The sequence below is a fragment of the Clytia hemisphaerica genome, unplaced genomic scaffold, assembly GCF_902728285.1.
Source record: "Clytia hemisphaerica strain Z4C2 unplaced genomic scaffold, Clytia hemisphaerica genome assembly, whole genome shotgun sequence".
NCBI lineage: Eukaryota > Metazoa > Cnidaria > Hydrozoa > Leptothecata > Clytiidae > Clytia > Clytia hemisphaerica.
Genome location: NW_027103890.1, coordinates 556,346 through 582,739, shown reverse-complemented (window position 1 = coordinate 582,739; position 26,394 = coordinate 556,346). Strand labels below are relative to the sequence as shown.

The 26,394-nt window shown below is 34.4% G+C and overlaps 1 protein-coding gene across 5 annotated transcripts in view; it reads right to left on the bottom strand.

The window, feature by feature from the left end:
• The window catches only part of LOC136808584 (CLIP-associating protein 1-like), a 43,030-nt gene extending 18,065 nt beyond the window's left edge, over positions 1-24,965 (bottom strand). Inside the window, exons 1-9 of one of the 5 annotated variants that reach the window (XM_067065114.1) lie at positions 24,702-24,965; positions 24,437-24,515; positions 24,203-24,246; positions 23,858-23,917; positions 21,228-21,319; positions 20,680-20,853; positions 14,864-14,928; positions 3,421-3,461; positions 21-120 (exon numbers count right to left, since the gene is read on the bottom strand). In XM_067065114.1, the coding sequence (XP_066921215.1) occupies positions 21-120; positions 3,421-3,461; positions 14,864-14,928; positions 20,680-20,853; positions 21,228-21,319; positions 23,858-23,917; positions 24,203-24,246; positions 24,437-24,515; positions 24,702-24,884 (838 nt within the window). In that variant the 5' untranslated portion in view covers positions 24,885-24,965. Of the gene's footprint in view, positions 1-20; positions 121-3,420; positions 3,462-3,948; positions 4,369-6,240; positions 6,458-11,149; positions 11,356-14,863; positions 14,929-15,945; positions 16,101-20,679; positions 20,854-21,227; positions 21,320-23,857; positions 23,918-24,202; positions 24,247-24,436; positions 24,516-24,701 lie in introns of those variants that run through there. The other 4 variants (XM_067065116.1, XM_067065118.1, XM_067065117.1 and 1 more) reach the window with 4 other exon arrangements.
• Positions 24,966-26,394: the final 1,429 nt, after the last annotated feature.

Genomic DNA, 26,394 nt, shown 5'->3' with positions numbered 1-26,394 from the left:
ATAAACCAAACACAAAATACCTGAGGAGCTGAGACTCCTTTCAACGGAGAGCTGTCGTTTCTTCTTATCGCCAGCAGAAAAGCTGGTACTCCGACGGACATTCGCGCCACCTTTAGCAGACTGTAAAAATGAAATAATCAAACAAAAAACGTTATACTTACTTTTCTTTGGCTTGGGAGGTTTGCTTTTTGTCATGGTCAATTTGTCAACCACAATTTATCAAGAAGAATTTTTTTACAATTTAATTTTTCTAAAGCATTTATTTTTCAATTTTGAAAAATTGATGTAGGGTTTTCATTCAGTATCCGATCGGCTTTGTTTTTGAAACTTTGAATCTCTCTTTCTCCTGGTATAGCCCCCTTCAGTCCAACAGATTGTTACAAAAATACCTAGCACGTAAATAGAACTATACTACAAAATCATCCGTGTATTCATTAAATAATATAAATTCAAAGTTTTTCTTTTCTACCCCTCATCACAATAATGATGTTGTTACCATATTAAATACATAGGTTTGCAAATAACATAAAATTTCATAACAAATGTGTGTACATGACTTTGCATGTTCTAAAGGTTGAAACTTTTTTTTGTATGTATATACAATATTAGTTCGACCTTCATAAAACTTTCTAGCATAATAATCAAATCTAAACCAATGCAATGTAACGAGAGCTTAACTAGTTAACTGAACGAAAGTAGCAGTAGATTTAAATAAAACACTTCGAGATACTTTGACTTTTCATTCGCAAGTTATACTTCTTTAATTAGTTCACAAATTTTCGTCAATTTTATCAAAATATAACGAACGTGCAAAATTATTCCCACAAATGTGGAAAACCCTCCTGCTATGCTTTTACAACCCCAAAGAACATGACATTAACAATATTTAAAATCCTGAAGAGTTTAAAGTCCTGATAATAAAACACTTTTATAAAACTTGATGATCTAGCTTCAGTATTTTGAAACATAATATTTGATGTCATTGCAAACAAACTAGAACTTGGACTTCATTTAACCTCTTCTATAATTCGTTTTTTTATAAGAACATGTCGGCTGTTCTTATTTTTTGATACTTTGAGTCTCTGTTGTACACGTTTTTTTTTATAAGGAACATGTTTATAAGGAACTCGAGGCTGAAAATGGTTCAAAAAATAAGGAATTGTTAAGGAACTGCTCAGGCTGAGAATAAGTGAATTTGAAAATAATGTACCTTATTTGGGACTTACTTGACCAAATTTTCATCTTTCAAGGGGCAAAAAGTTAAAAATTTCCTATGTAGTAAGGAACTCGATAAGGAACTTTTGAGACTGAAATTCTCTGTAAAAATAAGGAAGTCCAGGCTCAGAGCAAAGTTAAGGTTCCTTATAAAAAAAAACGTGTATTGCGACAAAATTCAGGTATTTTCGCCTTTAAAACCTGATCTTCACAACTTTTACCCTTGAATCGCTTGAAATTCAGAGATTCCAGACTCAGTATTGTCCATGAATTTCTTGACGATTTAGAAAATTGTTCTTATAAAAAAGAGTGTACTCTCTCAAAACATGAAATTGTGCCTGGTTGTAACAACCCTTGTTTGATAAATTTCCGTGTTTTTATACAATTGACAATGTAATCCTGTTCTTTCTCTATTGTACCACAACCTTAACAAAACTTCCTGTTTACTCTTTGTTTACCTAATCATGACAAATTATAAGAAACCCTTATCGACCAAAAACAACATAGGGTTTGGGTCCGAGTTTGCTTTCCGATAAACAGGTTCGAACCTCTTATCTATTAATCGAATTACCCAAAATTCGATAACTATCTGCTATAATGCGACCAAAATCGAATTTTATTATATACAGTAGACTGTAAATTTGTTTACAAGTAAAAAAAGCACACTCATTAAGCAGCAAATAACAGAAAACTTTCTTTCGTCGAAATTCGTGTCTGTTTAAAAACCCCATTAAGTATGTCTACTCATATCCTCATAATAAGAAATCTATCGGCTTACTGTCATTTCATCAAACTGTCATCTGACATCATGTATTGTTTCGTGCGAGACAGAGAGTCAAAATCATACTCGTGACTAGACTTAAGCAAATGGCTGAACTTTTTATACCTTTGAGAGATTTATCTGCCTTCAAGTCCAATGTCAGACCAGATTTTTACTTGAGATGTTCAAGCTTCTATTCACATTTATGTGAAAACTGACTACTCAGACAATAAAGATGGTGTTGAAAAACTCTTCGTCTAAAACAAAACTTTATCGAAAGTTCAACCAAACTGCCAGAAGACGCTCAAAAATTAATAGCCGTCGATTTTTAAGCGTAAAAGAGAACTCCATGGTACTGATCAATCATCGCCTATTCTTAGAGATAGTATGCTCGAATTCTAAATCCCAAACAAAAACAAAAACATAGCCTGGTGATATAAAAATATGACTTCATACTAGACGCAATCTAAATTATACAAATTGGGGAAACCTAGACAAGAACGTAATTTTTTAATTCGTACACATAGAAGTTGATCAATCCCCTGCACATTACGAATCGTAAAAAAAAAAACAATCTTCAAAAATATATTATTCAAAAGCTTCAAGCCTTATCTAATAGAAAAAACCAACGTAATTACTATTTTTTGGTCCAAAATTTTCCTCTTTTTTATTTGTGCTCATCCGAAAAACTGGTTGAAAAGATTGGTTGGACATTTCTATAATTTATCTTTTCAATAATTCTTTATTTTTTCATCTCATAGGAGAGTCTGTTCGCTGGTCTGGAGATAAAATGAAAAGAATCTCGCCCGTTAGAGTTCCCTTCCAAGATTAGCATGGGAACGAACGTCTGTTTTTCATCGTGTAATTTCATCGTGAGACCAGAGTTTCTGAGCCGTCGTGAGAAAGAGAGATTCAAACAGCCGGAAAATTCTCCTCTAAAGAAAGTCTCCAACTCTAAGTTTAGGAGTCAAAATACATTTTACAATCTGTTTCTGCATATGACAAGAGCTTTTAAAAAAGCTTTTCATTACTTTTTTTTCTCAATAAGTTCTTGTTTAGGACAACTCTCCCAAGCTGGATAGAAATTGGGTCCCAGTTGAAAAACATCATAACACGAGGATCAAATTATAAGGAGGGGGTAAAAACTGATAAACGAAAGACTATAAATAAATCATGACTAAATAAGTATCACGGAACTCAAAACTTCTAGACTGGAATGGATTTTTTATACAGATCTTTATATGTTTTTGCAAGCTTTTGAGACATAGTTGCAGATTTTTCTGTCACTCAAAATTGTGAAGTATAGTAGGAGAAAAATTCGTGTGAGATCAAATACTTTAACTTATTTACCATTCCAGTTTTTGATTTTTGAGTTCAATGTATGAAAAAAATAGGCTTCAAAGTATTTGAGCTTTATAAAAGAGGGATATAATATAAAAATGTACCTTTTTCCTGATTGGGGTAGGGACTGCGCCATCAGCCTCAGCTAGAAATGAAAAGGAAAAAAATCGATTATCGATTAAAACTTTGAAAAAAAGAAAAGATTTTTAAGGGGATTTTATATACGCATCACAGCTTGGACAAACTTAGGTCATGCTGGGACTGAAATAGGAATCATTTAGTGACTCGTTATCACAGTTTATGATGAAAAATGGCAATTTATGCTTTCGAACAATTTGGTTACAGCAACATAAAAAAGGATGAGGTTCTCAGGTGATTGTTCCAATGAGGTTAGTATGCTTTCGTGATGGTTTACATTTTGATGAAAAATTCGATTTGTATTGAAAGGATGATCGTAAAGTCAACGAAACCCTAATAATACGCATTTGACGATGAATGCTTATCAACCCTAAATGCTGAAAGAGGACTAGATTCCAGGCGCCTTTTGAGTCGTTCGTCCTCAGTCAAACTCGAACCCAGTTCACTTTCATAATTTCTGTCTATCTATACAAAAAGAACAGAACAAACTCTACCTTCAATTTCGAGTAATTGTGAATAGAATTTCTCTAAAAATTCTTCCCCGTCCCACTCTGTAAACATTGCGCAAAGGGAAGTCAGGCTAGAGCTCCTCTTCACATCAGGCTCTGTACCATTAGCCAGTAAGTGGACTGGTATCAATGTATCAAGTGTATCCGAAGACAGGCTAGAGCTACGCTTTGTAGCCTGTGAACACGGTGCAACATTGTTGTTTAGAAAATCAGCAGATGACAGGCTAGTGCTACGTTTAGACTGTGATAGTCCGTTGTTATTGTTTAAATAAGTTTTTCGATGCAGTGTTTCTGACCGCATTTTCGTCTCCAGTGTCTTGTATAGTGTTCCCTTGTTATAATTTTATATCTTCTTTTTCTTCTGTTAAATGTTCTTGAATTAAGTTTCAAATTTTCTATAAGCTTTTAGTATGTAGGAAAAGGGGAAAGAATGAGTTATTAAATGTGAAAAACACGAAAAAGCAAAATCTAACATGGGCCAAATATGAAACAAACAATGTAGATATGATGTTAGCGAAAATTAACAACTACCTGATATGACAAGGTAGAAAATACGTATTATTTATGAATAATTTTTCTAGGTCAAATGAAGCAAAACGCCCATTTTGAAGCAAAGAAGAGCTTCTTGCTGTTCAGTTAGTATCCATGAAAAAAAATCAAAATTGCTATAGGTCAGTGGACCCTATAACCCAGATAAAATGTCAATTTTATCTGCATACAATATGAATTCGAGACATAAAGACATTAAAATAGAGCCGAGGGAAGAAAATTTTCAACATTTTCATGCTTTGCAAATAAGAGCATGTTAAGGACATTTTCAGCCCTAAAACTCAAAAAGTTAAGAACATCCGAAGGCTTTAAAAGTCTTTAAAGTTCTAAATTTAGAAATAAATGGCACACAACGTCAAAACAACGTGCATGTGAAAACCACATAAAATAGAAACAAACTCCCTGTACACGTTTTTTATAAGAACAAACTATATAAGAACATGAGGCTTTGATGGCCAAAATGTTAAGAACAAGTTAACAACATTTTAAGGCTTTGCAGACTCTAGAACACCTAATTTCTTAAGAAAATTAACAAAAATACTCAAAAAAATTGCAAAAATAAGAACATGTTAAGAACATTTTTAGGTTTAAAACTCAAAAAAATAAGAACAGCCCAAGGCTTTTAAAATTGTGGGTGTTCAAGTGCATAGTCGAAGGGTACAAAATAGTTGTCAGACAAAGGTCAAAAGTTAGGATACACAAAACTATTGTGTCTAGCGTGACCTCGGAAGAGATTAGCCAAGAACAGAGAACACAAGGTGCGAATCAAAACAAAATAGCTTAACGTTTTGTTTCTAGATGGGATTAACATATAAATAGAAAATTTCATTAGCTTCTTATCAAGAAAAGAAAAAGTTATGTGACCTGTTTTTACTAATAAATCGATTCCGTTAGCAACCTAAACAAGATCTATAAAGTGTGAGACTGCAAATTGGTTACGCCCTGAATTCATCCAAAGTTACATGGAAACGGAGAAAAAAGAAGTTAGTTATGTCCGAAGAATTTACACAGTAAGTACTTAGTAAAGTTAGAAGTCCAACCTCAGTTACGAGATATACAATGATTGAGCAAATGCTGTCAAAATATCGTTCTCAACAATTTCATTTCTACTCCAAAAAACTGGTCACGCAAACAAAAAGAGAATTCGGCAAACGAAAACTCGCTCCCGATCTCACAAGATGCCATAAATTGCAACATGTAATTTCACCGCTTCACCCCAAAGGACCTTTTTTACAAAATTATACCAACGTAAACATGCAGGAAAATTAGTTTGATTTCATCAACATTACTTTTTCTTTCTCTGTTCAATTTATAATTACATGCATTACATGCATAGGTAAAACAAAATATATCAAAACCAATCTTCTTACTAGTTTGCAACAAGAGAGGCCGGAAATATGCATGCGGTCGATAATTACAGTGGAATGCTGGAGTGGAATATCCGTGTTTCTAAATCGAGTATCCGCTCATGAGATTTCTTCTTTCTTTAAACGTTTAAAACGAAAAATATTCATTTCATGATAAAGATTGCTGACAGAGCAGAATCAACGAAAGAATTTCTCAAAATTTGTGCTCGTGTGTTTAAACAAATGGTAGGAGATATGTGCTAGACATTACAAAAACCTTTTTTGGTAGAACCTAGTTCGATAGAAGGTTTGAAAAGTGCAATTGCTTGTGGAGACTGGTCTTTTAAAAGCTTGAAACAAAATAACGAAAGATGAAAGGTACCTTCTTCCTCCTTGATGCTGAAAAGGCTCAGCAGATTCACTCTCCGAAGTGTTTTCAAAACCATTTTCGTACCCAGATCCTTGTTACTTGTGAATCGAAACCTTGCACACTTTATAATCAACACAACAAAATACTAAAGGCGAGACAGAACCGCTTCAAAAGATTATGCGAGAAAAACTGAATACTAATTACTGTTCTACGAAATGAAATTAAAGTCTCCTTTTATTTTTGATGTACAGTGGAAGAGAATCATTAAATATCTTCACACAAAAGGGTGATTAGAGGTTCAGATTAATCCAGTCCTTAATTCGCGCACAACATAACATCAATTATGTGTATTAAGGTTCAATCATCACGTCATGACTATCTACCTGACGTACAAATTTTCCCCCTTTTTTAAAAGTAATTTTGGTATGGAAGAATAGAGGAAAAAGGTCGGAACAATATTACTTCAACAAAGACCTAACTTTATGAGGAGTCTATCGTAATACTATTATATCAAAATTAGGGTATCTAAAACACCCTAAAGCCAGTCTGCAAATATATTCGGCGAAGAGGGCAGTGGGCGGCTGAAGCATTTCTGAACGCACCGACGAAAAAGTCAGTCAGTTAGGATTTTGGACGGCGAACCCTACTGTTAAAAACACAGAATGCATAACTCATGGATACGTTAATATTACATTGTCAAAAGATAAAACGAGTTGAAAAAATTGAACAGTCTAGACCAGCCAACACACCAACAACAATACTGCAGGAGACATAGAAGCCAGGAGCCACCGAGAAAACACACAGTCAAAGGAATACTCCGCAAGCCAGAAGCACCAGCAAATTGGAAGCTTGCATCATCGATCAATACACAAAATATTGTACACACCAAACCAGCGATTATATTCATGTGAGCACTATCATTAAATATAATTATCATCCAAGCTAATGAGATATCTATATTCAACCATAATTTCGACCACAAACAAGTTCATATCAAAAACATTAGTTGAGTATAATATCTTCAAAGACGTATGGACTAATACCTAATAAAGACTTTAAATAAAGCTACCGAAGGCCATGAATACACCTAATTTAGACATTTAGCAAAAATTATTTAACCATAAATTCTTCTGAACAAAGTCGATAATGAGGGGGCGAGAGGTCTTAAAATGAAGAATTATCGTCATATCAGCCCCATATTTCAAAATTGACAACAAACAACCCCCCCTGCTCGATTATAGTATTCAAAGGCCCATTTGACTTGCAGCAATTGATTTGGCAAATTTTAGGATTTCTAACTAAAACGAAATCTAAATGCTCATGGGTTTCAAAGAACAAATAATGCCGTTTAAGTCGGGCTAATGTCGAAAACCGCCTTTTTATCCAAACGACATTTTTCGTTAGGGATGAGAAAAAGATAGAAAAGGATTGGATGCGCTGCATAAAACAATTTTCTGCTGAAGTTAATTGCTATCCCTTAAGCAGTAATACAGTAACAAAGCCCCATGCCAGTACCAAAATCTTGCCTCTCTATCCGTGTATATAACTTACACGAACCCAACCTAAAACCTACGTACTTTTCAAGCCTACTCTAAACAGACAACCACATACGCCGTACTACACGAAAGTAGCAAAGAGTAAAAAAAATCAATCAAGATTAAGAAAACACCAATATTCATCAACATCAACAGCAGCGTTAAAAACAATCACACATTTAATACAATTTTCTGATCAAAATTCCATCCAATATGCGAAAGTTAAAGAAAAAGTTATCGGCTCAAAAAGAATTCATTTAATGCCTTCATCAAAACACCATATTACTTATGGTCAAGGGTTTCCGAAACAATCTCTTTCTTGCATTGTCTGAACACTTTAAAATTGCATTTTGTTTTAAATCATATTTTTAGTATAGTAACATGACTATCAAAATACCTCTACGATAAAAGGAGTAATGAAAATCCGGGGGATTAATACCTTTTGCCCCGTTTTCTAAGTCAATCATAACATGAAATTATTATGCATCATGACTAGAAGATGTGGAATTTTGTAACATATAACACATTTGAATTGTTATTGCAACAGAGATCTTTCATGGTGGATATGTTAATCTTTTGATCATCGGCCCTCAGCCAACTCTTCAATATTGAAGAAATTGTTGAGTTAAATCTTAAAGAAACCAGTGGGAAAATGAAATTTCATTTATCCCAAAATGACAGACCACACACATTATTCTAAAGTTCGTTTAATGTTATTTGAATGACATTAGATACAGTTAAAAAAACGTGTAGTCTGAATCGAAGACCTCTAAAAAGCCACTGGTAGTATAGTGCTTTAAAAATCACGAGGCAGCTTAGGTTTGAACGTCAAGGGCGTAGATTTGTTTGAACGTTGTTTGCCGATTATGACAAACCGGATGTAAAAAGAGGACGAATACCGCATTTAAATCAAGCACGGTCTGTGTCGAAAATAAACATATCTCTTAAAGAGAACCACTTTTATGTGACAAGCAATATGTCAAAGTAGAATTTGTTTGAAGTGAAGTGAAGTGAAGTGGTCCCTCCTGTTCCGTTGAAATAACAAATAGAACAACATGAACGAGCCATAATGTTGTTGTTTTGAAGAGTGTAGAATGCAAACCCATCTTTCTACTACTTAAACATTGTCCCGTTCATCGCTAATCTCACAAAAAATCATCCATTCTACACATACCACGGTCTGCTCTAAAGGGTTTATCAGAAATGTACCTAATTCTATCCACTCTATTGTGTACGAGATAAACAAACTCGATTTAATGATCATTTCATTTTTAAACAAGAACCACCACAGTGATCAAACAGAAACTGTGATTTCACCAAGACACTGGGAGATGACCAAGGGAGCAAGCATGAACTAGTGTCATCGGAGACGGAAATAAACAAAAATGATCCGTGCTGAGAATGCTACGAAAAAAGAAGGCGCAAAGTAAAGTGGTTCAGTTACACACTGTATCAATTTTCTTATCCATAAAAATCTCACCCACCATACTTTTAAACAACTTAGATTTTATCAAAGTCACGTTTGTTGTGATTTAATTGATGAAATTGTCAATCATGAGAGGCAAAGAAACTCTCGTGTTCCGCATTAAATGATAGAAGTTGACCACCATAAAAATCAAACCCACCAAATCAAAAAACACGTTTAATATCATTAACATCTCATCAAAAACTAGAAAGATAACATATACACCACCAAGGTTTTCTATACAACATAAAAAGGTGCATACACCAAACGTGCATGTATTATACCGAATACGACACACGACATAAAACATAAAGTAACTACTGTACTCGAAAAATAAAAATACAACCCTGCATGACCGAGTCGCGTTGTAAAGGGAACAAGATGGATAACAGACTTACTTTAAAGCTTGATGTGAAATGTCAATAGGCTCCTCGGAGATGAGGAAATTTATATACAAGATTTTCTTGTGACGTAGCACCTGCGATGCGTTAAGTTGTTTACGATAAGGAGAAACGACGTAACAACGTGATCAACGGAAAGAAAACGGAAACGGATACGAGATCTCCGTGAGAAATCATGTTTTGTCTAACTCAACTTCGTTTCTTGGCTTATTCAAGTCACCCTGTACGTAGAAGATTCTCCTCCCGTTTCATCAAAAAACACAATACGAAGGAGAAGGGTCAGCTCTTTCTAATTTGGACGAATATTCTTTCCGAAAGCTCACGATAACTAGATAACTTCAAAACGATTGAATGATAGAAATCACTGTGACCAGCTGAGAGTCTGGCAAGAGATCGACCAAACAATTTCATAAAAAATAAGGCACGCAATGGAAACATATTCCGGACAGCTTGGACTAAATGATCAATTTTCGGACACGGGGTATGGTCTAAAAATGATTTAAAGGAAATGCCATAAAAACTATACAAAATCATTCGACAACACCATCAACAACATAATGTACGAAAAGAAATTTGTGAGCCATCTGTGCTGTTCAGACGATTAGCTATCAAAAACAAAAAACCAACCCTCTGTACGCAACACAACATCAGAACAAACAGCAACAGCAGCAGAGATGAGAATAATTAACGAGAGAGAAAAAATATGTGTACCAATTAATTGCATATCATTAAAAGCAAGCAAAGAATCATTAAATCTTTCTGATACCTTTAATGTACACGTAGGGGGTATCTTATTAAGCGCGTAAATAATGGCGTAAGGTAATGAATAATAGATGATGATTAAAAAGGGTGACCTACCAGGAGGCCAGAACTAAGAGATGAGTATTGAGTAACTTGATATGTACTCATAAAGTCAGTAAAATAAAGGAGGGTGCCGTAATGATGGCAATATTTCCTGAACCCCAGGTGGTCAGGATATAAATCATAAAAAGATGTGTGAAAATTTAATGATGTAGGATTCTCTCTTGAAGAGAAAAATATTTTGATGTTTGTTTATTCCTCCTCCTTTTCTTTTGTTGTGGAGAAAAACTTCCCGATGGAGATTTTTTGAGAAAAAAAGCACAACGCACAACAGAAATATACTTTTGCTACAGTCCAAATCACCGAGTAAGTAATCTCTTTGCAACTTTTTTGACATTTACGGCTTGTTTTTGTCACTCCTGCCTCCCGCATGTCTTTGCTATGCAAACAGAGTGGAGGGACGGAAGAGTTCTGAAACGCGCGCAACCCCTTTTGGAAAAAGGGAAAGCCTCAACCTCAATTCCAACAAATGCATCCTTAGACAGAAGAATTTTAAACATTCTTGCAAGATATAAATCCGTCCTCCGGAGCCCGGAAATAGCCAATAACGCTGACAGTGGGAAGGGGGCCATGTGAAGTGTCTCAGATATAAATTGGGAGATAGCTGGTAGGAGAGGTTAGAAATCGACACCAAAACAAAAAGATCTAGTGCAACTTACTATCATAATGGTCGTACACCATCAATCGAGGTATCCTTGAAACTGGCTTCATTTTTCGCCGTCAACATCAAAAAGCAATGGAAATTATGATACAAAGTTTCAATAAAAATATTTTTCAATGCTCTAAAAGTGCTTTAAAGGTGCAATTCTCAACTATTCGAATGCGGAAATGCTCCAACTTCTTGAGAGAAGTGGAAGTAAAAACCACTAGCTACAATGGCCTACAACAAGGTTGACTTTCTATTTTACTTGTTCCCAAACCTCCTTGGCTTTAAAAACTGTTTATCCTCTCATCAATAAACAGTTTGAAAAACATTCAATCCTAAACTCAGTGAAACATATTCTGAAGACAAAACAAATAATATTGAGCCTGATGATAAACATACATTTGGTGGAGAATCAAACATGATAGACATTTTATCTCGTGTTTGTTTTGTATGAGATGGATCCAATAACCCGTCAAACAAAAAGTAACCCTGCACGCATAGGGGATGTTTAATCGTGTATAAAATTCTCCAGAGTTACCCCAAATTTGGGGTAGCCTGTTTCATTTCTCTTTAGGTTTGTAAATCTAATGAATTGCATAACCTCTAGTAATTCAATTTTAATTCAAATTTAATGGAATTTAAAGATCTCTCGTATAAAACTTACTAAGATCACACTAGATCACGCGGGTACTGGGATAATGCAATGTCAGACAAATAAGGGGCTCAAGTGAAAGCAATATGATATAAAGCATCGAACTCGCCGGCCTGAAATCTAGGATTCGTCGAAGCTAATTTTCGCCAGCGCATAAAAAAACGAAGCAAAACCCCTGGAATTTGTCATAAAAAGTAGTTAGCTAAAGCTAAGCAAGCAGCAAGTTACTTTTTCGAAGCGAGCTACACGAGTTTTTGCGCAATGCAAATGGTTCTGACAACGCATGACAACGGGCCTACACTGCACAGAGTTGCCCATATAAAACTTTGAATTCTATTTCCTAGCTCTAAGTATTTTAAGCAATTTATATATTGCATTCCCTCGGTCAACGCAACAACCTCGCAAGCTCGGTCGTTACTTGACCTCGGGCAATATTTCTCAGTACAGCCCTCACAAACCGGTCATTATTGTATTATAAAAATTATAAATAATTCCAAGGTCACATAATCTCGATCTCCACGATAAACGATGTAAAATAATAATAGCTTGAATAAACGAGATTAACCATCGCCATGGTAACAAGCTGTAACAAGCTAACGAGACAAACGGAACTATGGCAGCCATTCACTAAATGGGGAATGGTAACCAAAGTTTATTTTGAGTCTGGAGATTTTAAAAACAAACCCCATACAGGTCACTAACCATTACGCGCATATAAGGATTATAAGCTTCGTTGACTCTCTCTCTCTAATTCAATCTTCAACGAGACTAAATTTCTTCAAATTATAGAAAGATTCGGATTACAGAGAGTAATTTATATACGTCTTTCCAGCTGCAGCATCAATACTTGAGTTCGATTCGAATTACAGAAAGATTCGAATAGTAGTAGAGGTTCGAATTAGAAAGAGTTTACTATTACATAGAAACCCATAGTTATAGTGTACCCATTAAATAGTCAGCCAGTTCTGTCAGTCAATTACTTGTTTTTCAGTTCAGCTTTCTCTAAATCAAAAACTTTATAATGCCTTCAAGTAAGATGTGAGGAGAGAAACATAAAGAGGGGGCGCTATAAGTTGTTTTGATGTAACACTTTTATGTTGACTTTACACGAGCACGAAGTTGACTTTTCTGATCAGCAGTTGAACAAAATAAAAGTGATCGCAAGTTAAATACTGATGCTTAGTATTAAAATCAAAAGCTGATGATAAACATAGATACAAATACCACAACAAAATCTTTATCAAAATGTAAAATCCAAGATTTCAAGACATCACCCCGCACCAGCAAAATCTACCATTCTTGAATCACGGCAAAACGTAAGATGACCAAAATCAAAGAAAAAATTTCCAGCATTCATGTTAAAACCAAACATTCTAAAATCAGTAAAATGGATGTCCAGACATTACAAACATACAAAAAGAAACAACAACATCCAAAAGCTGCAGAGAGGGAAGCATCATTGAAAAATCAAAACACACTATTACAGGCACATAAATAATAAATCAAACATCATCACAGTAGGTAATTGGTGACAAACCAAAAACAATCAGTTACATACTGAACTGTGTACAGCATTCTGTAAAAAAGAACAACTTGTCGCATAATGCAATACCATACCATCACTTCTCACATACAATGATGTAAAAGAAATTCAGATTTTTCTGAATTTTGTACGAAAATCCTCTTAGAAAACAGAATAGCATTAAAGATCAGGATTGAACCATTGAGGAGACAGATTGTGAATTATAATCGGGTTTTGAACCGGGCTGTCCAATCTTTTAAGCTTTCTTAATCGTACTTCGACCTTACAAGTTGCACATTGACAAAGTATTTATTTTAGCAAGGACTACACAGTGGGAGAAGGGGCATTTTTTAAAGCTTAACAAAAACCGAAATATCATGCGAATGCAAATAAGTTGAAGGCATTCGAATCCAGTATTTTACCAATATGACATCCTAGCCAAATAATATCTATTGATAAAGTCAAACTACTTTTTCCTAGGTTAACAGAATTGCAGCAAAAAAAAAGTGCATTCAATCTCCCGTCTGTTCCTGGCTACCAAATCCCGAACGTCTAATGAACGTTCAATAAACGTTACGTTCAGTAGCGCAATACTTTCTTTAAAAAAAGCCTTAAAAGAACTGGAACCCTTTGATTAGATTTTTACTATAAAAGCTGATCCTGTTGAAAAAAGAACAGTTAAAACAATTAAAAATTAAAGACCTTGATTTCCAGACAACCTAACAACTATCCACAACCAACCTACGGAGACTACGTTTCATCACAAAAGCCAAAATACGACCTACAAAATCGTTCTCTCAAAGATTACAGATATGCATTCAAGACAAGAAAAGGCGATTAAAAATAAACCAAAAGAACTTAATATAAAACGAAATCCTATATTTATAACCAAAATAAACCTACGTCTGTACAAGGGGCTAAAAATACCTCACAGCTTTTCAAGCCAATAGCTATACTGGTGAGCTTTTGACATGCGATATTTAACTTCCTGTCATAGGAAGTCAAAACCTTATTGAAAAGTACCCAAATACCACTTTAATTTTTCGTCATCGAAGCTGAATATGGAGACTACTGGCAGACGTTGAAGGAATCGATGTATACTAAAATTTGTTTGTTCGTTTGTTAGCAATAATATTATTATCAAACCCGGCCACGACTTTAAACATTTAGTTAGTTTTTGCACTCTCCATATAACTCGCGCTCTTGGTTGTATTCTAGACTTTACTACATTATTCCCGTAGTAAGAAAAACGATCATCCTGCTATGGAAAAGTTTCAATAGGTAAATTTAAGAGTTGGCACACGTCCCTAACTGAGGAGATTCTTAGTTCATCTCTTTTGTTTATGCCTTGATACACCATGATTGATGTTTTAAACCGTTGATAGTACTTTTTCCGAAAATCTAAACCATTTTCGAAAGCATAAACCTCGAAAATCCTTTTCTGAGAACCATCATACCAATTTTGGTGAAATCAAAACAAAACTGTAGGACGATTCAAAAGCTTTTAATATGGATGATACAAAAATCTGGAGAAATGAAATGTTTTCACTTACTGTCTTGTGCCACCATATTCCCAGAACGCTGTAGTTGGTCAAACTTGTCGAAGATATTGTTCAATCTGTAGAAAGATGGGAAAGAAAATAAGTCATTGAAGTATGAGGTATTAGTGGCCCGGGATCAGCTTTCACGCTTTTCCATATGAAGGGGGCTAATTGACAAATCAGATTGTTGAAAAAATCACGTGACTTTTTGTTCGCTGGCCGATCCAGCCTGCTTCAATCGAACATAGTCTGAAAAAGCTAAAATAGTGAATCTAGTGAGTGATACTAGAGCAAGAAGCAAACCATTGCTATTACAACATGCTTAGTAATCTCATTCTAGCCCTATCGTATAAAAATCTTATATTGTTAAAAACCTTGGCCATGAATGATCACTTCGATGCATAATATAATATAGTAGTTTTCACTAATTATCTTTAAAGCAAAGATTATCCTGTTTCTGGCATGGTCGTGCTAATCCGATAGATAATAATAAAGTTCTCAATACAAGAGCGCCATTAACACGACACAGTCATTTACCAGAACACATTTCTCGAAATCATTACATTTTTCAGCAAATACATGTCAAGAATTTTTCCGATGAAACAAAATTGGTTTTGGTTTTTGTTTTTAATAAGAGATTTTTATACCGTTCAGGGAAATTAATTCTTTTTTTTTTCGAACGACTTTGCTTGGTAACCTCTAATCACGAGGTGTGTTGCTAGCAGAGTGATAGGTCATCAATCTAATTACATTCAAAATGCTGAGCTGATTGAGCGAGAGAGCATTATTATCGATCCTGTTCATTAACTCAGGTCAGAAAAGAAAAATCTAGTGTCAAATATAATTATCCTCAGATTGACAATTCCGTACGGTTACGCGATGTACTAGTGCATTCAACTTTAAGACCAAGGAAAACATTTTACTCGTATAAGCTACAAACTGAGTCTGTCAAAATGATACTTTCTTTGGGCTCTTGTCCGAGCTTAAAATGTTAAATGGACAAAATTCATCGAAATAGCGTAGTAGGCCACGAGACGAACGGCACACAAAAAAACCTAACAAGAAAGGAATACAAAGTGAATAAAAGGTATTACATGTTTGATACATCGGTAAAGCCTTCGGGCCATGTGGGTTCAGGCTCCAAGTAATCGTATATATCATGGCACATCATCTTTATAGCAAGCCAAACCAATAAAATTTACTATATTGTTATTTAATATTATCAATTATCTATAACCTGCATTACACTGAAAAGAAAAACACAAAAGGATCTAGCAAGATACACTTAAGTATATTCTTCCGTTTAACTAAACAGAATAGCTTTCCAATATTTTTTGCTTCTCTGTCCAGACGGAGGAGGGTGGTCACCCAATGTAAGAATCTTTAATCAGCTATGTATCGCCAATGGCTGATAATATTAAATTGTGCTAAACAACGATTCCAAAAGTTTTAATGACAACATCTCAATCCAAACGACCATAAAATTCAAATTGACTTTCTGAATGAAACCTTCATCGCAATAATAAAACTTGACATCATCTTTAACCTGTACACATGGCTTCTAACAAAATTTCTCGACTTTCCATTTAATTGGCTATTAAAAGAGAAAGTTAAAGCAAGTAAGAAAAAGCCATCAGAGAAATCTAATAAAATCTTAATCAGATTTCAAACTCTTGATTCGATATAGCCGCGTATAGAACTAGGAAGAAAAAAAGCTTAGCGACATCCAAGGGAAACGCGAGCCAAGTTATACAGTGAAACCACTCCAACGTAAACAGAAAAATGCTTGAACTGTCACGATAAAAGACAAAGTATACAAAGACTTTCACTCAATAACTATCACGCATCAAGTACATGTTGTCGTATTAAAATTGTAACGACTTTCAGCTGCAAACGAAAAGAAAAATCCTATAAGTAACCCTTATAATTCGAAAAATTGAAATTAAACGAGGAAGAAGATTCGTAAGAAGTATAACGTAAATCACAACGCGAAGACTTGTTCATGTACTTCTCCAAAATAAACAATATTGGACGAAAGTCAAAATCACACTTTCAAATCAATGCCTCTGCGAAAGTAAAAGAAATTGCAGCATTAACTAAAGTGGTGGACGAAAAGGTTTCAAAATCATAAATTCACCAAACGAAGAAAATAGTAGTATCACTAAACGCTTTTAAATTTAAAACCCCTTTCGTTTTTTCTACACTTTTATTGTGAAATATTAAAGAGACGATTTATAACACTATGAATCTTTTGTCATAAGCAAAGAGGCGGTGGTCAAAGTTAGGGATTCACGGTCTTTAATAAAGACAACCAACTGAACAGAAGAAGATAGATATTTATGCCCCTCAAACATATATCTCCCTTAAATCAAAACCGGGCCTTGTTTTCTAAGACTGGAGCCAAAAAGAGTCTACAAAACAATTGACAGTAACATGAATATTCTTAAGACAATCATAGTTCTTAAAAAGTCTCGAATAGGTGACGAGTAACTAGAGTTCAGCACACGAAATTTAAGCAGGTGATAATATACACTTCGTGTCATAATAAAACATCAAAACATTTCTATTCGATGGTTGACACTTGAAGAAAGTCGTCTGCATTTCTGACTTTTGGATGTTGGAAACTCAATTTAGTTATTGACAGCTGCTGTTTTCAGATTCATTTTTGAAAACTTCTGATTGACGGTTTATCTTAAAGGCTTGCCCGTTTTAAAGTTTTATTTGATGGTGAAATCAAAGCTCTCAAGAAAATGAGATATGTGTTCCACTTGCAAATATCTTTTCAACTGTAAACGAATCACTCGAGTAAATGTCAGAGATTCGAAACAAAGAGCGTACTCTATGTGGATTCTTTTATAATGAAAGCATAACTGAGAATTTCTATAAATGATGGAAAGATTCGAATAATAGAAGTCTGCCATTAATCAAAAGCTACATCAATGCAAAGCAAAACCGAAATAAACATTTCATTCCCAATGCTGAAATCAATTTATGCAAAACTGAACCATCAACCATCTTTATACAGCAACAAATAACCAACTATTTACGATAACTGTTACATTTTTGCAATGAGCTTTGGCAGTAATCCAACAACATCGCGTATAAATCCTCCTCATAAAACCGTACAAAAACAAACGATTATCCATATTATATCAGTTCCATTTATCAACTTCGTACACAAATAAATCTTCAGTACCTTGTAATACCATTACTGACACTCAAATAGAATAACAAACAAGACAATCTTACTTTTCAACGCAGGACCATGCTTCAATTGAACGATTTTTCAAACGTAGCTCAGCTCTAGTTTAGACGGCCCACTTTTTGCCCTGCCTATTCTAATTGTGAATTAAAGTGGGCTGGCTAAAGTCAATGCATTGCCCTCTTTTGACGTCAATACAATGACTTCTTTCAGTCTTTTCCAAGCAAAGATTTTAACTACCAACTTTATGCCCTCTTTCTGACTACTCTAACAATTAGAATAGGCAGGGAAGAAAGTCGGCCGTCTAAACTAGAGCTCACTTTCGATGACTGGATAACTATTGCGTGAAACTCCGAATTACATAGTTATGAAATTTTAAAATGAAATAGTGATAGCCGAATCAAAATTGCGACTCCCCAAGTGATTTAAAGTACTTGGAAATCGGACTGGTCTCACACGGTATAACTTGAAATCGCTTGAGGAGTCACAATTATTCAAAAGCAAAAAACTCATCAACTCCAAATTTATCATCCATCAAAAACAAAATACACCAAGTTTAATCGTACTAAAGGCGAGTATCACAAGCACATAAGCAGACAAAATAAACCATAAAACATAATCCCTCTGAACTTTTTGTCGAGCTGTACGCCAAATAAACTTAACAACTACCCAACTAAACTAACCACTCATCCAAATGAAAAAAAACAAACATGACATTTGATAATAATGAAACACATAGAACGGGATATAGGAGACAAGGAGTTTCTTTTTTGCTTTGTGAAACGAAAGGGGTGATGGGAAGTTGTGTTCGTACTACCCAAACATTTGCTCATCGCAAATAAACATCAAGTCGTCCTTATAGTTCAATTCATTATTTGACGGGTTGAATAGACAAGAAGGACCTGATAATGTTACATAAAGTAATCATTATATTTCCTTTTAGAGCAGAGATCAGCATTCATCTCCATTCACTCCATCCCTTAGATACCAAACAACCACACCAGTTTTACATGTTTAATGTTTAAGCCATAGAGGTCAATTATTGTATTCACAAATCAGAATTGAAATACAGACATACATCTAGAATCTATTTGTCTAGTCTTTTTTCTTTTATTTGATTTCGAAATGCCTTAGAAACTCTATGGTAACGTATAGCCACTCCAAGACTTACTCAGATGGTGTTAAGCTTTCGTAAAGTCTTTTAAAGATTAACTGCACTTCAAATAGGTCTCAGCTTCGTGCACGATAAAGGTTTAAATATACGAATATAAACAAAAAAGATTTAATGATACAAAGAAGAGCCACCAAAGCAAGATTTTTAGGAACAGGTCAACCAACTAACTATATATATTGCAGAACAAGACTTTCACCTGACTGTAGCAAACAGTTTTAAGGACTTAATACAAAATAAAAAATTGAATTTCTTTCCTACATAAAGAGGAAAATCAAATGGCCTTTAAACTGAAAGATGAAGCACGGTCACGACCATCAAAAAATGAGACAAAAACTCAATGATGAGGAAAATCAATGTAACTGTCTTTCTCAAAATAAACTCTTTCAGTCTCTAACAACATGAGGGTAATTTGATCCACGAGCTCATTCATATCACTTCTAAGTCAAAAGGGCAAATAAGCAGGATATTAAAACAGGAACTCTTGATAATATGCCTCTTGATACAGATAACTACCTCTTGACGAAAAGATTTGTTGACAATAATATTCTTCAAAAGTCAAATCACATCCATAAAGACACTTAGACCAAGCATGTGGACCTTGACAAATTTTGAATAGCTCGATGATTTTATCTCCTGACCTGCTTTACAGCTGTTGGGTGTGTACCTTTTTCAAACAATGAGACCTGTTATTAATCAATGTATCATTAAATCTGCAAAAAAATGTGACCTCCTTTTTTCTCAATAATAATTATTTGATTGCGATATAGCGAAGAGATTTCCACATTCAATTTGAAATTAAAATCAATTCTTTCCAAAAATTATAGGTTAACCTATGTCAAACATTACTGTGTTATTAATGGCTTTGGCACAAACTTGGAAAGGGTATTGCATTTCAAACAAACTTTAATTATTTTTTCTTTTTAACATCCAAATTTGTGGACATGACATCCTGAAAACTTTGAAAGTGTGCAACTTTTAAAAATTTTCCATTCTGCCTTAAAGTCGAAACATAAACTGTTACAACTATTGTTTGTCGTGCTATTAAGCGAATCAGCCATGATAGTGAGTGTTTTCATCTGGTAGTTGCCAGTGAAGCTTAGGTTGAAGGAGTCTATCCCCTTTTTCTATTCGGGCTAGACCTAGGAGGTCGAATGCTGAAGTGGAGCGCCTACGCTCAGCTAATCTAAACAAGTTTACGTTTATCGACCCAGAGATATTCATATTGGAAGTTTATCGTGGCTTGGATCACGAGATTTACGTTTGGCTACGTTTCGAGAGATTCTTCTCCCATCATCGGGCGATGTGGAGGATGTTTCCACACTACGCTCAGCTAGTTACTTACCGCTGAGATTGCAGTCGCCTTATAATATACTTATTATACTCAATCGCTGAGTATAAAAATCAGTAGAAATTCCTGTGCATAAAGTTATCAAAATAAAGAACCAAGCTTACTTCGATTCGGGAATGTTCCTTCTTGCAAGATCGTGACGAAATCGATCACCCACATGTTTGTAAATCTCGATGACCGTTGTAAAGGCTGTATCTCGAACCTGACCCGTTGGATCCTGTAATAATTTCACTAGCTCAGGTGTGATTTTGCTGATCTGTAGACTTGTTGCACTGAATCTAAAGAAAGGAGATTCGAGTTACTGGAGTGAGTGACATGAAATATTGCGTTGCAGAATTCAGTATTTCATTACTAATGCAATGGTGGCAAAGTTAAGGCGAGTGGAATGTAAAGATTATAGAATAATGTAATTAAACATACTGCGCTAAACTGCCTCAAAAATAGGAATGGGTTACATAGCAGGCAAATTTTCCTTTTGAAAGTACAAAAAAATGGATAAGTATACATTCTTAAACTAAACAGGGTTCCTTTTTGAGGAATATTTCTGACCCTTCTCCTTGGATTTTCAGATATTACCATTCCCCTTTAAAGCTTGACTGCTAAATCATCAGTATTTATTATGAGTCGATTAATTTCATCTGGTTCTGTGTACCTTTGAATGGTGGATGCTAAACAGATCATGAGCACTTCTCGTACTCTCCAATTTTTGTGGTTGTAATATTGATTCAAATTGTCAAACACAAACTGAAACAAAATATGAAAAGATTAATAATGTGAATACACTAAAGATCGTAGTTAGATGGTAGTCTGCCTAAAAAAAGTCTTTTAAAAAGTAATTGGGAACTAGTTGCACATAATTGCAGACTATTTAATTACATTGAAAACCATGGAAGGTCAAAGAATGAACGACCTTTGTAGGGTGTAAACTGAATTTTGAATTTTAGAGTTTCAAAATTGTCACAATTATTTATCAAAATTTATTATATTGTAAGACTTTTTGCGCAATTCTGAGGTCAATAAGTCAAAAATCCACTGTTTGCCCCAGGGGTATCTGATTCGCGGTAGTAGCAAAAAACGGCAAAAATGGCATTTTTTGTCCATTTTAAGACTATTAAAGGTCAGGAAATGGTCAAAATGGTTTCTAAAAGGTGTCTTGTACTAATATTCAACACAAAAAGACAAAATAACCCCAGCGAGATCGCTCAATGTTTCAATTTTAGGCTAAAAAGGCCGATTTTCTCGGATTCTGGGTAGCAAAATGCATGAAAGCAGCATTTTTGAGGACCCACAACTTTTAAACTTTTTAAGGTACACACTTGAAATTTTCAGCAATGAAACACTTCAGAGAAAGCTCCAGGAAAAATCAAACTTGAGTTTTCAAATATTTCCTATAAATCCATAATGGCGCCCTAGAAATTGAGTTTTCATGCTAAATGCCAACATTTCAAGCTAAAACTTGGTTTTCTCTGGCTAAAATCTCAAAAATGGTTTCAAATGGTGTCCTGAAATCTTTGGGTGTTGAAAGTATTCAGGAAAAACTCTGCGAGAATTAAAATGGTTTGGGTCAGAAATTTGCCAAAGTCTGCCATTATGGTATTGCATTTCCCACTAAAACGCAATATTTAGAGTTAAAGTCTGATTTTCTCAGGCTAAAATCTCAAAAATGGTTTCAAATAGGGTCCTGAAATCTTTTGGTGTTGAAAGTATTCTGGATATACTCTGGGAGAACCAAAATGGTTTGGGTTTGAAATTTGCCCAAGTCTGCCATTATGGTATTGCATTTCCCACTAAAACGCAATATTTAGAGTTAAAGTCTGATTTTCTCAGGCTAAAATCTCAAAAATGGTTTCAAATAGGGTCCTGAAATCTTTTGGTGTTGAAAGTATTCTGGATATACTCTGGGAGAGCCAAAATGGTTTGGGTTTGAAATTTGCCGAAGTCTGCCAATATGGTATTGCATTTCGTACTAAAACGTGATATTTAAGAGTTAAAGTCTAATTTTCTCAGGCTAAAATCTCAAAAATGGTTTCAAATAGGGTCCTGAAATCTTTTGGTGTTGAAAGTATTCTGGGAACACTCAAGGAAAATCATAGTGGTTCACAATGGTCATATATATGCCAAAGTCTGCCATTATGAATTTCATTTCTTTAGGAAGAACACTCAAGCTTACTCAAAACATTGTGTTTAGAATGAAATACAATTCAATAATGGCAGACTTTGGCAAATTTCTGACCAAAACCATTTTGGTTTTCCCAGAGTATTTCCAGAATACTTTCAACACCAAAAGATTTCAGGACCCTATTTGAAACCACTTTTGAGATTTTAGCCTGAGAAAATTAGAGTTTAGCTCTAAATATTGCGTTTTAGTGGGAAATGCGATTCCATAATGGCAGACTTTGGCAAATTTCTGACCAAAACCATTTTGGTTTTCCCATAGTATTTCCAGAATACTTTCAACACCAAAAGATTTCAGGACCCTATCTGAAACCATTTTTGAGATTCTAGCCTGAGAAAATGAGACTTTAACTCTAAAAATCGCATTTTAGTGGGAAATGCAATACAATAATGGCAGACTTAGGCAAATTTCTGACCCAAACCATTTTGGTTCTCCCAGAGTATTTTCAGAATACTTCCAAGATTCAAAGATTTCAGAACACCATTTCAAATCATTTTTTAGATTTTAGCCCAAGAAAACCAAGTTTTAGCTTGAAATATTGGCATTTAGCATGAAAACTCAATTTCTAGGGCGCCATTATGGATTTATAGGAAATATTTGAAAACTCAAGTTTGATTTTTCTTGGAGCTTTCTCTGAAGTGTTTCATTGCTGAAAATTTCAAGTGTGTACCTTAAAAAGTTTAAAAGTTGTGGGTCCTCAAAAATGCTGCTTTCATACATTTTGCTACCCAGAATCCGAGAAAATCGGCCTTTTTAGCCTGAAATTGAAACATTGAGCGATCTCGCTGGGGTTATTTTGTCTTTTTGTGTTGAATATTAGTACAAGACACCATTTAGAAACCATTTTGACCATTTCCTGGCCTTTTATAGTCTTAAAATGGACAAAAAATGCCATTTTTGCCGTTTTTTGCTACTACCGCGAATCAGATACCCCTGGGGCAAACAGTGGATTTTTGACGTATGGACCTAAAAATTGCGCAAGAAGTCTAACAATATGATAAATTTTGATAAAAAATTGTGACAATTTTGAAAATCCAAAAAAAGTATTTTTTCATGGTTCCAGTTTACACCCTACTTTAATGTATTAACGAAAATAAAGTTGATACCTGAGGGCTTGAGACAGGGTCCATCAAAATACTCAATAATTCAAGGGCTTGCTCACGAACCTACAAAAAAACAAGTCAATCATGATCATCATAATTATATGCCAAATTTAAAATTAAACTAAAATGTGTATATTTTAAGACCATGCTCGCACATAACAATTCTTTTTTGCTCCGAAACGAAATGAAACCATTCTATTGGTTAGAAGTGACGTAAAAATTGAATTTAACCAATAGAATGAAAATAGAACTGTAGCGTGTGATGAACGTGGTCTAAAGCTTTATTAGTTTATTAGGATGAGGAAGATCTGAGAAATTATAAAGGTTGACATCCAATAAAAAACTTACAATCTTTTTGGCATCACCAAGACGATCGACTACTGGAGGTATGACTGAAATTCAAAAGTAATTTCAATGAAAGAAAAGCAGTAAAAAATTGAAGAGCTTGGCCATTCAATCGCAGTACACTTGCAATTTGTTGCAAAATCACACAAGAAAAAGTTTTTCATTGTTCTTCGAACGCAAAACCTACATTCAAAGTTAAAGAAAATCGAATCTACAAAAAATGTTCAAAAATATTACCTGAGGGTACTTGTGGTTTAAAATTAACGTTCATGTTGTATGCTAAAATACCAACAAGCTCCAAACCCATTTGTGAAACCTATGAAATGACAGATGATAATGATAAGAAAGTCAAATCTGATAGAATTTCGATTGCAATGCGAATGGGTATGCGTCCCTTTCACACAAGTAGATTTAAAGAAAAGCTATATTTGTATCATAATTCAAAATCATACTTAGTTGCTTTTGACTCTTAATAAGGCTTTAAAGAGAAAAATAAATATACCTTGAAGTTTCCAGAACTGATCCAAGCCACCAAACCATCAATAATGTAGTTTCCTGCAATACCTTTATAATTGTGTAAAGATGTTAAAACTGGTTTGATCTGTGCTGCTAACTTGATCCGCTTCTGCGTATCTTGTGTTCGAATAATATCAACAAAGGGTTCTAACGGATCATCTGCTCCCATTTTTATTTCTTTTTTTTATCGTTCAATCTTTAATATTCACTTGCAACAGACATGGATGGTTATCCTTCTTTTACTTTCACTGAAAAACATGGAAAACAGCAACAAACGTTATAATTATGGTACACAGAGACAGACCGAATGTATAGCAGTTTCTTTTGTGCTTTTCTTTCGGACAAATTACGTGCAGAAGTAATTCTCAGATCATCAAACCCATACTATACCATTTTCCAGGTTGCCCCAGAGTTTTGTAAATAAATCAGACTCACGGACAGATAGACATTCTGACAATATAGCCCAATTGTAAAAGATTCAAAAATGAAAAGTTTCATCACTTGAAAATCAATGTTTTGGTTCTCTCCAACTTCGAGTCAGTATTGCAGGAGTAGACCAACTGAAAAGAGTTCTCCACTAGACCTTATAATATCAAAAGCTGAATGACCTTTCTACACTTGAAGCTAGAAATAATATTAACAACAAAACAGATAACAGTAACTTTATCCAGAATGAAAAAATTCCAAAAGAAAATAATAACATCTGTGAAGCCTTGTGAGCAATAGAACGAAATTGAAATGTAAGATCAGAAGGGCCCAAGAAAAGAAAGAGAGAGGACAAACAAGATTACAATTCAAAACTGAAGATGAACTATAACAAGTCTATAAAACTCTACACATATAATATAATCTTCCCTTAAAAAGTTTGTATATAAAAAACCCTCATCTGGAGCTGGACAGTGTGTCAGTGTTTTAAAAATAATAAAGAATTCAACAAATTTCTCTTTTCTGTTCTTCAATAAAAAGTTTTCATTTCACAGTATAAGACAAAGTGAAATAATTTCACAGTTTTCAGACAGGCAGACAAGATGAAAAAAATATGAAACGAAAACAAAACTCTTCCATTATGATTAATATTAGTTGAGTTATCAAACACAGAATCTTCATTTTCACTGTTTTTAGTAAATAAGAATTTTAATAAACTGTCCCCTTTGATCAACCTAGGATAGACTGTAGACTTATGTAAACCATAATATGCTTTGCAAAAATTACATTTTATGCATAAGATGTTTCTTCAAAACTGTCAAACATATCCCAAAAGCAGGCAGACGGTTCAATATTCAAGGTACAAGTTGTATGAAAATAAAGCCTTCAATCAATAGAAATGAATTAGATTTGCAAACTCAGATTCATGATCCAATGTATGTATTCTTTCTGATTCTTTGAAAAATTCATATTCAATGGTTCAATCTGTATTTCAACATTTGATTAAGAATTTATTTTGATGTTGGTTTTAGACATGAATTTCAAATAAAAATCACATTTGAATGCAAATGTTGCCTGGGACATTCAAATTTCTCATGTATTTGTATAAACTTGGTTAATTTTCCAGATAATAAAAAAATTATTTGAGGTCAACAGGAATATAATTTTATGTAAAAACATTGAAAATGGTAACGAATCGACGGATCCTGCACTTGAAAATGGTGTTCTTCAATATCACGAGAAACGAAATCTTT